The 16,886-nt window shown below is 46.1% G+C and overlaps 1 protein-coding gene across 1 annotated transcript in view; it reads left to right on the top strand.

The window, feature by feature from the left end:
• LOC145252500 (low-density lipoprotein receptor-related protein 4-like) overlaps positions 1-16,886 on the top strand; it is a 265,250-nt gene that overhangs the window by 180,316 nt on the left and 68,048 nt on the right. The window contains exon 18 of the mRNA XM_080111996.1: positions 16,296-16,483. Within this exon, the coding sequence (XP_079968122.1) occupies positions 16,296-16,483 (188 nt within the window). The remainder of the gene's footprint in view (positions 1-16,295; positions 16,484-16,886) is intronic.

The following is a 16,886-nucleotide window of genomic DNA, read 5'->3' as shown; positions in this document are numbered from 1 at the left end:
CCCCTTTTCACGAGCCCCCAAATCGATTTCTGCCCCCCTTTTCACGAGTCCCGAAATCGATCTCCGCCCCCTTTCAACGAGCCTCCAAATCGATCTCCGCCCCCTTTCCACGAGACCCCAAACTGATCTCCGCCCCCTTTCCAGGAGCCCCCAAATCGATCTCTGTCCTCTTTCCAGGTGCCCCCAAATCGTTCTCTGTCCTCTTTCCAGGAGCTCCCAAATCGATCTCTGCCCTCTTTCCAGGAGCCCCAAATCGATCTCTGCCTCATTCCCACGATCCCCAAATCGATCAATGCCTCATTCCCACGATCCCCAAATCGATCAATGCCTCATTCCCACGATCCCCAAATCGATCTCTGCCTCATTTTCACTAACCCCCAAATCAATCTCTGCCCCTTTTTCACTAACCCCCAAATCGATCTCTGCCCCCCTTTTCACGAGCCCCCAAATCGATTTCTGCCCCCCTTTTCACGAGCCCCCAAATCGATTTCTGCCCCCCTTTTCACGAGCCCCCAAATCGATTTCTGCCCCCCTTTTCACGAGCCCCAAATCGATTTCTGCCCCCCTTTTCACGAGCCCCCAAATCCATTTCTGCCCCCTTTTCACGAGCCCACAAATCGATTTCTGCCCCCCTTTTCACGAGCCCCAAATCGATTTCTGCCCCCCTTTTCACGAGTCCCCAAATCGATCTCCGTCCCCTTTCCACGAGCCTCCAAATCGATCTCCGCCCCCTTTCCAGGAGCCCCCAAATCGATCTCTGTCCTCTTTCCAGGAGCCCCCAAATCGATCTCTGTCCTCTTTCCAGGAGCTCCCAAATCGATCTCTGCCCTCTTTCCAGGAGCCCCAAATCGATCTCTGCCTCATTCGCACGATCCCCAAATCGATCAATGCCTCATTCCCACGATCCCCAAATCGATCTCTGCCTCATTCCCACGATACCCAAATCGATCTCTACCTCATTTTCACTAACCCCCAAATCGATCTCTGCCCCTTTTTCATGAGCCCCCAAATCGATTTCTGCCCTCCTTTTCACGAGCCCCCAAATTGATTTCTGCCCTCCTTTTAACGAGCCCCCAAATAGATTTCTTCCCTCCTTTTAATGAGCCCCCAAATCCATTTCTGCCCCCTTTTCACGAGCCCCCAAATCCATTTCTGCCCCCTTTTCACGAGCCCACAAATCGATTTCTGCCCCCCTTTTCACGAGCCCCAAATCGATTTCTGCCCCCCTTTTCACGAGTCCCCAAATCGATCTCCGTCCCCTTTCCACGAGCCTCCAAATCGATCTCCACCCCCTTTCCAGGAGCCCCCAAATCGATCTCTGTCCTCTTTCCAGGAGCCCCCAAATCGATCTCTGTCCTCTTTCCAGGAGCCCCCAAATCGATCTCTGCCCTCTTTCCAGGAGCCCCAAATCGATCTCTGCCTCATTCCCACGAGCCCCAAATCGATCTCTGCCTCATTCCCACGATCCCCAAATCGATCTCTGCCTCATTCGCACGATCCCCAAATCGATCTCTGCCTCATTCCCACGATCCCCAAATCGATCTCTGCCTCATTCCCACGATACCCAAATCGATCTCTACCTCATTTTCACTAACCCCCAAATCGATCTCTGCCCCTTTTTCATGAGCCCCCAAATCGATTTCTGCCCTCCTTTTCACGAGCCCCCAAATTGATTTCTGCCCTCCTTTTAACGAGCCCCCAAATAGATTTCTGCCCTCCTTTTAATGAGCCCCCAAATAGATTTCTGCCCCCCTTTTTACGAGCCCCAAATCGATTTCTGCCCCCCTTTTCACGAGCCCCAAATCGATTTCTGCCCCCCCCTTTTCACGAGCCCCCAAATCGATTTCTGCCCCCCTTTTCACGAGTCCCGAAATCGATCTCCGCCCCCTTTCCACGAGCCTCCAAATCGATCTCCGCCCCCTTTCCACGAGACCCCAAACTGATCTCCGCCCCCTTTCCAGGAGCCCCCAAATCGATCTCTGTCCTCTTTCCAGGTGCCCCCAAATCGTTCTCTGTCCTCTTTCCAGGAGCTCCCAAATCGATCTCTGCCCTCTTTCCAGGAGCCCCAAATCGATCTCTGCCTCATTCCCACGATCCCCAAATCGATCAATGCCTCATTCCCACGATCCCCAAATCGATCAATGCCTCATTCCCACGATCCCCAAATCGATCTCTGCCTCATTTTCACTAGCCCCCAAATCGATCTCTACCTCATTTTCACTAACCCCCAAATCAATCTCTGCCCCTTTTTCACGAGCCCCCAAATCGATTTCTGCCCCCCTTTTCACGAGCCCCCAAATCGATTTCTGCCCCCCTTTTCACGAGCCCCCAAATCGATTTCTGCCCCCCTTTTCACGAGCCCCCAAATCGATTTCTGCCCCCCTTTTCACGAGCCCCAAATCGATTTCTGCCCCCCTTTTCACAAGCCCCCAAATCGATTTCTGCCCCCTTTTCACGAGCCCACAAATCGATTTCTGCCCCCCTTTTCACGAGCCCCAAATCGATTTCTGCCCCCCTTTTCACGAGTCCCCAAATCGATCTCCGTCCCCTTTCCACGAGCCTCCAAATCGATCTCCGCCCCCTTTCCAGGAGCCCCCAAATCGATCTCTGTCCTCTTTCCAGGAGCCCCCAAATCGATCTCTGTCCTCTTTCCAGGAGCTCCCAAATCGATCTCTGCCCTCTTTCCAGGAGCCCCAAATCGATCTCTGCCTCATTCGCACGATCCCCAAATCGATCAATGCCTCATTCCCACGATCCCCAAATCGATCTCTGCCTCATTCCCACGATACCCAAATCTATCTCTACCTCATTTTCACTAACCCCCAAATCGATCTCTGCCCCTTTTTCATGAGCCCTCAAATCGATTTCTGCCCTCCTTTTCACGAGCCCCCAAATTGATTTCTGCCCTCCTTTTAACGAGCCCCCAAATAGATTTCTTCCCTCCTTTTAATGAGCCCCCAAATCCATTTCTGCCCCCTTTTCACGAGCCCCCAAATCGATTTCTGCCCCCCTTTTCACAGGCCCCAAATCGATTTCTGCCCCCCTTTTCACGAGTCCCCAAATCGATCTCCGTCCCCTTTCCACGAGCCTCCAAATCGATCTCCGCCCCCTTTCCAGGAGCCCCCAAATCGATCTCTGTCCTCTTTCCAGGAGCCCCCAAATCGATCTCTGTCCTCTTTCCAGGAGCCCCCAAATCGATCTCTGCCCTCTTTCCAGGAGCCCCAAATCGATCTCTGCCTCATTCCCACGAGCCCCAAATCGATCTCTGCCTCATTCGCACGATCCCCAAATCGATCAATGCCTCATTCCCACGATCCCCAAATCGATCTCTGCCTCATTCCCACGATACCCAAATCGATCTCTACCTCATTTTCACTAACCCCCAAATCGATCTCTGCCCCTTTTTCATGAGCCCCCAAATCGATTTCTGCCCTCCTTTTCACGAGCCCCCAAATTGATTTCTGCCCTCCTTTTAACGAGCCCCCAAATAGATTTCTGCCCTCCTTTTAATGAGCCCCCAAATAGATTTCTGCCCCCCTTTTTACGAGCCCCAAATCGATTTCTGCCCCCCCCTTTTCACGAGCCCCAAATCGATTTCTGCCCCCCCCTTTTCACGAGCCCCCAAATCGATTTCTGCCCCCCTTTTCACGAGTCCCGAAATCGATCTCCGCCCCCTTTCCACGAGCCTCCAAATCGATCTCCGCCCCCTTTCCACGAGACCCCAAACTGATCTCCGCCCCCTTTCCAGGAGCCCCCAAATCGATCTCTGTCCTCTTTCCAGGTGCCCCCAAATCGTTCTCTGTCCTCTTTCCAGGAGCTCCCAAATCGATCTCTGCCCTCTTTCCAGGAGCCCCAAATCGATCTCTGCCTCATTCCCACGATCCCCAAATCGATCAATGCCTCATTCCCACGATCCCCAAATCGATCTCTGCCTCATTTCCACTAGCCCACAAATTGATCTCTGCCTCATTCCCACTAGCCCCCAAATCGATCTCTGCCTCATTCCCACGAGCCCCAAATCGATCTCTGACTCATTCCCACGATCCCCAAATCGATCAATGCCTCATTCCCACGATCCCCAAATCGATCAATGCCTCATTCCCACGATCCCCAAATCGATCTCTGCCTCATTTCCACTAGCCCCCAAATCGATCTCTACCTCATTTTCACTAGCCCCCAAATCGATCTCTACCTCATTTTCACTAACCCCCAAATCGATCTCTGCCCCTTTTTCACGAGCCCCCAAATCGATTTCTGCCCCCCTTTTCACGAGCCCGCAAATCCATTTCTGCCCCCCTTTTCACGAGCCCCTAAAGTATTTCTGGCCCCCTTTTCACGAGCCCCCAAATCGATTTCTGCCCCCCTTTTCACGAGCCCCAAATCGATTTCTGCCCCCCTTTTCACGAGCCCCAAATCAATCTCTGCCCCCCTTTTCACGAGTCCCCAAATTGATCTCCGCCCCCTTTCCACGAGCCTCCAAATCAATCTCCACCCCCTTTCCAGGAGCCCCCAAATCGATCTCTGTCCTCTTTCCAGGAGCCCCCAAATCGATCTCTGTCCTCTTTCCAGGAGCCCCCAAATCGATCTCTGTCCTCTTTCCAGGAGCCCCCAAATCGATCTCTGTCCTCTTTCCAGGAGCCCCCAAATCGATCTCTGTCCTCTTTCCAGGAGCCCCCAAATCGATCTCTGTCCTCTTTCCAGGAGCTCCCAAATCGATCTCTGCCCTCTTTCCAGGAGCCCCAAATCGATCTCTGCCTCATTCCCACGATCCCCAAATCGATCTCTGCCTCATTCGCACGATCCCCAAATCGATCAATGCCTCATTCCCACGATCCCCAAATCGATCTCTGCCTCATTTCCACTAGCCCCCAAATCGATCTCTGCCTCATTTCCACTAGCCCCCAAATCGATCTCTGCCTTATTCCCACGAGCCCCAAATCGATCTCTGCCTCATTCCCACGAGCCCCAAATCGATCTCTGCCTCATTCCCACGAGCCCCAAATCGATCTCTGCCTCATTCCCACGAGCCCCAAATCGATCTCTGCCTCATTCCCACGAGCCCCAAATCGATCTCTGCCTCATTCCCACGAGCCCCAAATCGATCTCTGCCTCATTTCCACTAGTCCCCAAATCGATCTCTACCTCATTTTCACTAGCCCCCAAATCGATCTCTGCCCCTTTTTCACGAGTCCCCAAATCGATCTCCGCCCCCTTTCCACGAGCCTCCAAATCGATCTCTGCCCTCTTTCCAGGAGCCCCCAAATCGATCTCTGCCCTCTTTCCAGGAGCCCCCAAATCGATCTCTGCCCTCTTTCCAGGAGCCCCCAAATCGATCTCTGCCCTCTTTCCAGGAGCCCCCAAATCGATCTCTGTCCTCTTTCCAGGAGCCCCCAAATCGATCTCTGTCCTCTTTCCAGGAGCTCCCAAATCGATCTCTGCCCTCTTTCCAGGAGCCCCAAATCGATCTCTGCCTCATTCCCACGATCCCCAAATCGATCTCTGCCTCATTCGCACGATCCCCAAATCGATCAATGCCTCATTCCCACGATCCCCAAATCGATCTCTGCCTCATTTCCACTAGCCCCCAAATCGATCTCTGCCTCATTTCCACTAGCCCCCAATCGATCTCTGCCTCATTCCCACGAGCCCCCAATCGATCTCTGCCTCATTCCCACGAGCCCCAAATCGATCTCTGCCTCATTCCCACGAGCCCCAAATCGATCTCTGCCTCATTCGCACGATCCCCAAATCGATCAATGCCTCATTCCCACGATCCCCAAATCGATCTCTGCCTCATTCCCACTAGCCCCCAAATCGATCTCTGCCTCATTTCCACTAGCCCCCAATCGATCTCTGCCTCATTCCCACGAGCCCCCAATCGATCTCTGCCTCATTCCCACGAGCCCCAAATCGATCTCTGCCTCATTCCCACGAGCCCCAAATCGATCTCTGCCTCATTCCCACGAGCCCCAAATCGATCTCTGCCTCATTCCCACGAGCCCCAAATCGATCTCTGCCTCATTCCCACGAGCCCCAAATCGATCTCTGCCTCATTCCCACGAGCCCCAAATCGATCTCTGCCTCATTCCCACGAGCCCCAAATCGATCTCTGCCTCATTCCCACGAGCCCCAAATCGATCTCTGCCTCATTTCCACTAGTCCCCAAATCGATCTCTACCTCATTTTCACTAGTCCCCAAATCGATCTCCGCCCCCTTTCCACGAGCCTCCAAATCGATCTCTGCCCTCTTTCCAGGAGCCCCCAAATCGATCTCTGCCCTCTTTCCAGGAGCCCCCAAATCGATCTCTGCCCTCTTTCCAGGAGCCCCCAAATCGATCTCTGCCCTCTTTCCAGGAGCCCCCAAATCGATCTCTGCCCTCTTTCCAGGAGCCCCCAAATCGATCTCTGCCCTCTTTCCAGGAGCCCCCAAATCGATCTCTGTCCTCTTTCCAGGAGCCCCCAAATCGATCTCTGCCCTCTTTCCAGGAGCCCCCAAATCGATCTCTGCCCTCTTTCCAGGAGCCCCCAAATCGATCTCTGCCCTCTTTCCAGGAGCCCCCAAATCGATCTCTGCCCTCTTTCCAGGAGCCCCCAAATCGATCTCTGTCCTCTTTCCAGGAGCCCCCAAATCGATCTCTGTCCTCTTTCCAGGAGCCCCCAAATCGATCTCTGCCCTCTTTCCAGGAGCCCCCAAATCGATCTCTGCCCTCTTTCCAGGAGCCCCCAAATCGATCTCTGTCCTCTTTCCAGGAGCCCCCAAATCGATCTCTGCCCTCTTTCCAGGAGCCCCCAAATCGATCTCTGCCCTCTTTCCAGGAGCCCCCAAATCGATCTCTGCCCTCTTTCCAGGAGCCCCCAAATCGATCTCTGCCCTCTTTCCAGGAGCCCCCAAATCGATCTCTGCCCTCTTTCCAGGAGCCCCCAAATCGATCTCTGCCCTCTTTCCAGGAGCCCCCAAATCGATCTCTGTCCTCTTTCCAGGAGCTCCCAAATCGATCTCTGCCCTCTTTCCAGGAGCCCCAAATCGATCTCTGCCTCATTCCCACGATCCCCAAATCGATCTCTGCCTCATTCGCACGATCCCCAAATCGATCTCTGCCTCATTCGCACGATCCCCAAATCGATCTCTGCCTCATTCGCACGATCCCCAAATCGATCTCTGCCTCATTTCCACTAGCCCCCAAATCGATCTCTGCCTCATTTCCACTAGCCCCCAATCGATCTCTGCCTCATTCCCACGAGCCCCCAATCGATCTCTGCCTCATTCCCACGAGCCCCAAATCGATCTCTGCCTCATTCGCACGATCCCCAAATCGATCAATGCCTCATTCGCACGATCCCCAAATCGATCAATGCCTCATTCCCACGATCCCCAAATCGATCTCTGCCTCATTTCCACTAGCCCCCAAATCGATCTCTGCCTCATTTCCACTAGCCCCCAATCGATCTCTGCCTCATTCCCACGAGCCCCCAATCGATCTCTGCCTCATTCCCACGAGCCCCAAATCGATCTCTGCCTCATTCCCACGAGCCCCAAATCGATCTCTGCCTCATTCCCACGAGCCCCAAATCGATCTCTGCCTCATTCCCACGAGCCCCAAATCGATCTCTGCCTCATTCCCACGAGCCCCAAATCGATCTCTGCCTCATTCCCACGAGCCCCAAATCGATCTCTGCCTCATTTCCACTAGCCCACAAATCGATCTCTGCCTCATTTTCACTAGCCCCCAAATCGATTTGGGGCTCGTGGGAATGAGGCAGAGATCGATTTGGGGCTCGTGGGAATGAGGCAGAGATCGATTTGGGGCTCGTGGGAATGAGGCAGAGATCGATTGGGGGCTCGTGGGAATGAGGCAGAGATCGATTGGGGGCTCGTGGGAATGAGGCAGAGATCGATTGGGGGCTCGTGGGAATGAGGCAGAGATCGATTTGGGGCTCGTGGGAATGAGGCAGAGATCGATTTGGGGCTCGTGGGAATGAGGCAGAGATCGATTGGGGGCTCGTGGGAATGAGGCAGAGATCGATTGGGGGCTAGTGGAAATGAGGCAGAGATCGATTTGGGGGCTAGTGGAAATGAGGCAGAGATCGATTTGGGGGCTAGTGGAAATGAGGCAGAGATCGATTTGGGGGCTAGTGGGAATGAGGCAGAGATCGATTTGGGGCTCCTGGAAAAGAGGGCAGAGATCGATTTGGGGGCTCGTGGAAAGGGGGCAGAGATCGATTTGGGGGCTAGTGAAAAAGGGGCAGAGATCGATTTGGGGGCTAGTGGAAATGAGGCAGAGATCTGCCTCATTCCCACGAGCCCCAAATCGATCTCTGCCTCATTCCCACGAGCCCCAAATCGATCTCTGCCTCATTCCCACGAGCCCCAAATCGATCTCTGCCTCATTCCCACGAGCCCCAAATCGATCTCTGCCTCATTCCCACGAGCCCCAAATCGATCTCTGCCTCATTCCCACGAGCCCCAAATCGATCTCTGCCTCATTCCCACGAGCCCCAAATCGATCTCTGCCTCATTTTCACTAGCCCCCAAATCGATCTCTGCCCCTTTTTCACTAGCCCCCAAATCGATCTCTGCCCCTTTTTCACGAGTCCCCAAATCGATCTCTGCCCCTTTTTCACGAGTCCCCAAATCGATCTCTGCCCCTTTTTCACTAGCCCCCAAATCGATCTCTGCCCCTTTTTCACTAGCCCCCAAATCGATCTCTGCCCCTTTTTCACGAGTCCCCAAATCGATCTCTGACCCTTTTTCACGAGTCCCCAAATCGATCTCTGACCCTTTTTCACTAGCCCCCAAATCGATCTCTGCCCCTTTTTCACTAGCCCCCAAATCGATCTCTGCCCCTTTTTCACGAGTCCCCAAATCGATCTCTGCCCCTTTTTCACTAGCCCCCAAATCGATCTCTGCCCCTTTTTCACTAGCCCCCAAATCGATCTCTGCCCCTTTTTCACGAGTCCCCAAATCGATCTCTGCCCCCTTTCCACGAGCCTCCAAATCGATCTCTGCCCTCTTTCCAGGAGCCCCCAAATCGATCTCTGCCCTCTTTCCAGGAGCCCCCAAATCGATCTCTGCCCTCTTTCCAGGAGCCCCCAAATCGATCTCTGCCCTCTTTCCAGGAGCCCCCAAATCGATCTCTGCCCTCTTTCCAGGAGCCCCCAAATCGATCTCTGCCCTCTTTCCAGGAGCCCCCAAATCGATCTCTGCCCTCTTTCCAGGAGCCCCCAAATCGATCTCTGCCCTCTTTCCAGGAGCCCCCAAATCGATCTCTGCCCTCTTTCCAGGAGCCCCCAAATCGATCTCTGCCCTCTTTCCAGGAGCCCCCAAATCGATCTCTGCCCCCTTTCCACGAGCCTCCAAATCGATCTCTGCCCCCTTTCCAGGAGCCCCCAAATCGATCTCTGCCCCCTTTCCAGGAGCCCCCAAATCGATCTCTGCCCCCTTTCCAGGAGCCCCCAAATCGATCTCTGTCCTCTTTCCAGGAGCCCCCAAATCGATCTCTGCCCTCTTTCCAGGAGCCCCCAAATCGATCTCTGCCCTCTTTCCAGGAGCCCCCAAATCGATCTCTGCCCTCTTTCCAGGAGCCCCCAAATCGATCTCTGCCCTCTTTCCAGGAGCCCCCAAATCGATCTCTGTCCTCTTTCCAGGAGCTCCCAAATCGATCTCTGCCCTCTTTCCAGGAGCCCCAAATCGATCTCTGCCTCATTCCCACGATCCCCAAATCGATCTCTGCCTCATTCGCACGATCCCCAAATCGATCAATGCCTCATTCCCACGATCCCCAAATCGATCTCTGCCTCATTTCCACTAGCCCCCAAATCGATCTCTGCCTCATTCCCACGAGCCCCAAATCGATCTCTGCCTCATTCCCACGAGCCCCAAATCGATCTCTGCCTCATTTCCACTAGCCCCCAATCGATCTCTGCCTCATTCCCACGAGCCCCAAATCGATCTCTGCCTCATTCCCACGAGCCCCCAATCGATCTCTGCCTCATTCCCACGAGCCCCAAATCGATCTCTGCCTCATTCCCACGAGCCCCAAATCGATCTCTGCCTCATTCCCACGAGCCCCAAATCGATCTCTGCCTCATTTCCACTAGCCCACAAATCGATCTCTGCCTCATTTCCACTAGCCCACAAATCGATCTCTGCCTCATTTCCACTAGTCCCCAAATCGATCTCTACCTCATTTTCACTAGCCCCCAAATCGATCTCTGCCCCTTTTTCACGAGCCCCCAAATCGATCTCTGCCCCACTTTTCACGAGTCCCCAAATCGATCTCTGCCCTCTTTCCAGGAGCCCCCAAATCGATCTCTGCCCTCTTTCCAGGAGCCCCCAAATCGATCTCTGCCCTCTTTCCAGGAGCCCCCAAATCGATCTCTGCCCTCTTTCCAGGAGCCCCCAAATCGATCTCTGCCCTCTTTCCAGGAGCCCCCAAATCGATCTCTGCCCTCTTTCCAGGAGCCCCCAAATCGATCTCTGCCCTCTTTCCAGGAGCCCCCAAATCGATCTCTGCCCTCTTTCCAGGAGCCCCCAAATCGATCTCTGCCCTCTTTCCAGGAGTCCCCAAATCGATCTCTTCCAGCTTCTACTTTTCTGCAACTGCATTTAGAATTTGCATCATCAGTTTGGAACTTTTATCATGTTCAGAATTTACTTTACGTCACCCATTCATTCTTTTTGATTTGTTTTACCTGATAATTTATTACTTTTCAATTGTGTTCAGATTTTCAACATTAAACTCTTTTCTTGATTGCATCCATAATTTTATCCTTTTCTTTCACCCTTTTTATTATCTTCCCTTTTACATCTTTTTTTGACAAATAATTACTGCAAAATATAAATGTATATACGTGTGATTGTTTGGACTATTATTTTTATCTTCGTTGTTTTTCCCACAACATTTTAGCTGATGTAACCTCCAACCGGCTTCGGGTGTATTCACACTGGATGTTATTGGTGAACATAACCGTTAGAAATTCAAAAAGCAACTAACACCAAGACCGTGGTATCGTCAGAATTTTCCAAGCAGTTTACGTAAAATGCTAGAAGATGCCGAACAAAAGTTTCGTAATTTTTTTTTTTTGCATAACCACTGGCCAATTTTTTCAATGAAAAATATATATTCCTGTTATTACAAAAAAAAAAAATTCCATGAAAAATTGTAAAAGATATTCATTTTGTTACTCCAAAGAAAATACAAATTTTTATGAAACTTTACCAAAATTAAAATGTAATTCATTGTAAATTTCATGAATAAATATTTATTTTTCGAAAAACAACTGATAGCAAATAAATTAAAAAAATTTTTTTTTTATTTGTTTGTTCAAATCAAGATAAATATTTAGATCTTTTCAATACACACACACATATAAGCCAATTATAGCAAATAAATACATTGTTAAATGACATTGCTGCAATTTAATTGGTTGAACGTTTCGGCACCTTTCAGCATTTTATGTGATCTGCCTGGAAAATTCTGACAATAGCAAGGTCCTTATTCTGCATAAGTATGGAAAAGACTCTAATACATGTATTGCTACACAAATAATAAAATTGAATATCAAATATTCTTATTTAATAGTACTAAGTCAAAGTGTGACATCCCCTCCCCTTCCAAAATGGCCGACTTTCAATGTAGACAAATACAACCTTGCATATATTTAATAAAAAAAACTTTTTTTTTCTTTTTTTATCTTGTGTGTATATAGATAGATATTTATCTTGTGTGTATTGATAGAGTTCAAAATAGACTTCATAGCCTCGTAGAATATGTCCTTTTCTCTTCCCTGCAACCTCCATCTCACAGAAGAAATGTTGCGAGTTTGTCTCTGATGTATCGTTATTTTCATGGAAAGTGTTCGACTGAGCTTCAGTCTATGGTCCCCCCTCGCCTAACTTTCACAAGAAACACTCGTCTAGCTGAGAACACTATCAATAATTCCCCCCACTCTTTATCTGTGCCTAAACCTAAACGTAGATTCCATGAACAAAGCTTCTTTCTTAGAACTGCACGCCTGTGGAATTGTCTTCCGTTTTCCTGCTTTCCGGCTGACTACAATATGGTTATCTTCAAGTCTAACGTAAATAAGTTCTTGATGAGCCGTTCCATATAAGTTATCAAATTTACCGAATTTTCATTACTGATGATTACTATATTGTCCAATTTCTACTGTACACTCTTTAACCCTTATCCTTGAGTGGCCTCTTGGCCTTGATAATGTGGTGATGCCTGTGTAAAAAAAAAAATATATATACTGAGTTCTTCACATCAGCAACTTTAATCCATTCCCTTTGTAACATTACAAACCTCCCCCATTGAAGGCCTCAAAAAAAGGCATCTGTTAATTTTAACATCAAACATTCAAGACACAGGATCGATATTGCTTCGCTGTGCTACCTACTTCCTCCCATGATACAACATTTTTGTACAAATAGTTCTAATTCTATTCTATAACTTTTAATGGAATTTTCCCATCTCTTTTTACTCTAGCCTTTTTTTTTTTTCCTACATTTCCACCCCAAACAAGGCACAGTCCCACTTTGATGTAGGGGGCTACTATCTGGAACATTAGTTGCAAGGATTCTATGTGGGGAGTTGAGCAGAAAGATGTCTGTTCACATTACACTTGAATTTCTGCATGTCAGTACAGTTGCGAAGCAGGAACCCAGAAAAGGAATTCCAAAGTCTAGCAGTTCTGGAGACGAAACTATTAGAGTAGAAGACTTTCTTACATCTAGGTTTCTCTACTGTGTAGAGGTGGGATTTTGCTGCTTGTCGGGGGTATTTACGTCAAGGGGGCACAAAGGCTTGTAGTTCATCAGAGCATCCACCATTAAAATACTTGTAAAAAAGGCAGAGAGATGCAACATTTCATTGATGGGACAGAGGTTGAAGCTTGGATGACAGTTTAGGACCTATCAGGTTGGCGACTCTCTTTTGAGCCCTGTCCAGGAGTGAGACTAGTAGCAGATGCACTAGCCCAAATGTGACAACAATACTCCATATATGGGTGAATGGGGGGCCTTGTAGAGGTACTTTTTAGCATGATAGAGAGAGCCCACCTTCCTCACAGCAGCCACAGTAATGCCTTCGATGTATTTGTTCCAACTCATTATCCCTGTGAACGGTAAGCCTTATGTGGAGATTTCTGTTTTTAATATTTTTACACGTTTACGTCCAAACATTGCTGCATTTATAAAAATCAGATTTTTTGTTATGGATTAAAATCAGCAGTGACAATAGGGTAATAGTTACAGAATATAAGTTAAAATAACGGATGCTAAGGTAGATGTCTGCAGTGGCGTATCTAGGGTATGGCAGGCATGGCCCGTGCCATGGGCGCCACTCTGACATGGGCGCAAAAATTGCTTGACAAAAATTAAAATTAGTAGTTAGGTATATCTAAGGTATAAATTATTAAGAAGGGGCGCCATTTTACATAGGTACGCCACTGGATGTCTGTAAATGCATTAGATTGAAAAATAGAAAATCAGTGAATTTAGAGAAGCCAGCAGAAGAAAGAATAGAGAAAAACTGGATAAAAAAAAAATTTTTAACATCTGTATTTAAATACTGCTACATCTAATCACAAAGCCCGGTTTAGAAAAAAGAATGAAAAAAAAAATTATTGAACCACATGAGAAAGAATTAAAAAAAAAAAAAAGGGGGGGGGGTGAAGAGGGAGGGGCAATTAAATCCAACTTTCTAATCATATCAGAACCAATGAACTCTTGATAATTAAGAAAATAAAATAGATTAAAAAAAAGAAGGCAACAGGTTTTATTGAGACAAATTTTGATTGATCATGGCAGCTGTAGCGAATGAAATAAAAAAAAAAATAATAAAAAAAATTATAATTTGAGGTATATTTAAAAAGGTTATATATCTATTTATATAAAGTTAGATATGTGTATATGTTTATATATTTCTATGTACAAGATTCAATCCTAAGCTATTTAAACAAACATTATGAATTTTAGGTACTAGGCATAAGGGTTGGTAATGTAAGCCATATTTAGTTTTTATGTAAAGGGGTCAAATACGGGCTGGAAACTCTTTGTAAAGATTAAAATTTAGATACATCCGATTTTTGTTAAAATTTCACAACAATAATAAATATTCCTTAATTTTAAGGATCCTTGGTGGAGCATAATATGGGGAAAAATTCCTTACTTTTATTAACCCTTAAGCCCAATTATTGAACCCCAAGAAAACAAAACAAAAAAAAAAACAATTAATAAATAAAAAAATGAAGAATCTGTTCTCTTTGGAACGTTACAACCCTCCTTCATGGGAATGATGGAAGTGCCTCAAAAAAAGATGTCTGTTACTTTTAACATCAAATATTCAAGAGACAGGATTGATACCGCTTCTCTGCTACATAATTCCTCCTATGATGCAACTTTCTGTAAGCTCTAATTCTACTCCATAACTCCTAATGGAATTTTCCAATTTCCTCCTTACTCTAGCCTAATGTGGAAAATTCCATTGTTAACATTATTTTTACAAGTTTAATCTTGTTAAAAATACTGCTAATTTTCTTTAGCATAGAGAATTCAACCCCAATATTCAAAATCTCTCATTTGGATACTATTATCATCTTGGTTGTTCTATTTATGTGTCAGCTGATGTAACCTCTCACTTTATAGATTCCAGATGCACCTGAAGAAGGTCAGAGGTTACATAAGTCGAAGCATTGCTTGAATAACATCCAAGATGAGAACGGTAATCTGAACAATCCAAATAATTGTAATAAAATAATTCAAATTAAATTACAGAATTAATGGATCTCCAAAAATGTTAATGTAAATTTTATGAAAATAAAGAGAAAAAAAAACAATTACTGTTTTGTGGGATGTTTCCAATATTTGCAAATAATTATACTTAATCCCTGATTCACGCTTATGATTGAGGGCTGCTTGTGAATTTGATATTACCATGAAACTTCCTCCCTTGGAGGAAGCCAGTTCAACCTGCATAGGGTCCTGGATATGACTTTAAACTATATCCGCTGGTGAGGCCCCAGCTTGCAGGCTTTGGGGAGTGTGGAGCCACCCTTTAATTGCCATTGCTCCCAGGTTCACTCTGACCCAGAGTGGTAGTACCTGTTAGGGTCCCAACTACGGGTTAAATAGAAACCGATTTGAAAAAAAAAAAAAAATATATATATTCTATTAAAAAATTTTCTTCAAAGTCACTGGATTCGGCATTAAATAACCTGAAAAGGGTTGATATGCCGTAAAACAACCAACCAACCAATCAACTTGTGTAGGGTGAGTGCCACTTCAATACAGTAATGCCTAATCTTGCTATACCATCACTAAAAAAAAAAAAAAAATTGACAAATTTGAAGGAATTAAACTCCATTTAATTTGTTTCTAAATTTTTGAAATGAGGATTGGTTATTTGTATTATTTGGATTACTGTTTTCATCTAAAGTCATTTTCACAACATTACAGTCGATGTAAACCTCTGACCTTCTTCGGGAGTATTTTTTCAAAGTCTGAGTTGTTTCTTTTAAACTCGGGAATCCGGATGAAATTTAATTTTCAATGCAGTTTTTGGTAATTTATGCATATCTCGACAGTTTACATAAATATAATCTGGTGAAACTCCCATCCAATGCAGCAGACGGCAATTGATAAATTGGAAGAAAATATTAGTTTTGATCATGAAAAAATTTCAATCATCAAAAATAAATAATTTTATAATAAAAGTTTGCAGATTATGCTACAATCGTCGGAAAAGAATTTTCATTTTATCAGGAATAGAAATTAGTCAGAAGCATTATGACTATGTGCAAGAAATGCATTAAAAAAAATGTATCGTGAATGATGAAGACTTTTACAAAGCGTATTTAGATCCCCCCCCCCCGTAGATAATAATCAAAAAAAAAAAAAAAAGCCTACCTTCTAACCTTGACAAAATAAAAGACAAAAAATACTTTTTATCATAAATTTTTTTTTCATATCTCCACTTCCAAAAAGACTTCCTTAAAACAGTAATATTTCTTACAAAAAATAGCAATGGTTTATTTGTTGCTAGACCTTTTACAAAAAAAAAAATACCACAAGTTGAGTTAAAAAAATTTTTTTCTATTTTTCTTAGAAACATTTATTGTATAGTAATTTCAACCATGTTTTTTTTTTTTTTTTTAAATTTGATCAGCATTCGTCATATTCCAACAGCTTACATAACTTGCTGGAATGTGGAAAAGTGGTTCATTCTTTGCATAAGTATCCAATCTTTTATTTGATCTTGTTCTGGACTTTTCGTCTTATGTTTTTCTTGCAGACTGTGATTGACTCGAGTTTGGACAGTCCAGCTGGTTTGGCTGTCGATTGGGTGGGCAATAAAATCTACTGGACAGATCAAGGCACGAATGTGATTGAAGTTGCTAATTCAGATGGTTTATTTAGAAAAGTTCTTATCTGGGAGAATCTTGATAAACCAAGGGATATTGTGTTGGAACCATATGCAAGGTTAGTGTCCATTTTCAACCTTTCTTTTAAACAATATTTTTCGCTTTTATTTGAACAAATGCCGATGCACACAAAATATCAGATGCAAAAACAAAAAGATGCACACAAAAAACATAAATTAAAATCTAACCTAAAAGTCTGTTGGATTGTCCGAGTTTGATTTAAATAGCGCATCATACAAATAGATATTTGATTCTGCTTAACAAGGGAAATAGATACGTTTTCACATATATTTTTGGAATTTTCGTTTTGTACCAGCTATGTACATCATACAAGGTTTTCTTTATTTTTGTTTTTGTTTTTTAATATAGGAAAAATTCTGGACAAGTACCTAAAATTCTCTTAAATATTTCATCAAATATATGCTAAAAATGTCTTTGTAAATTATTTTTTTATCATTTCT

This window comes from Euprymna scolopes, chromosome 29, assembly GCF_053919585.1.
Source record: "Euprymna scolopes isolate OS-2025 chromosome 29, ASM5391958v1, whole genome shotgun sequence".
In the NCBI taxonomy this organism is placed as follows: Eukaryota; Metazoa; Mollusca; class Cephalopoda; order Sepiida; family Sepiolidae; genus Euprymna; species Euprymna scolopes.
The sequence above is the reverse complement of the archived record's forward strand: the minus strand, read 5'-3'. Positions and strand labels throughout refer to the sequence as shown.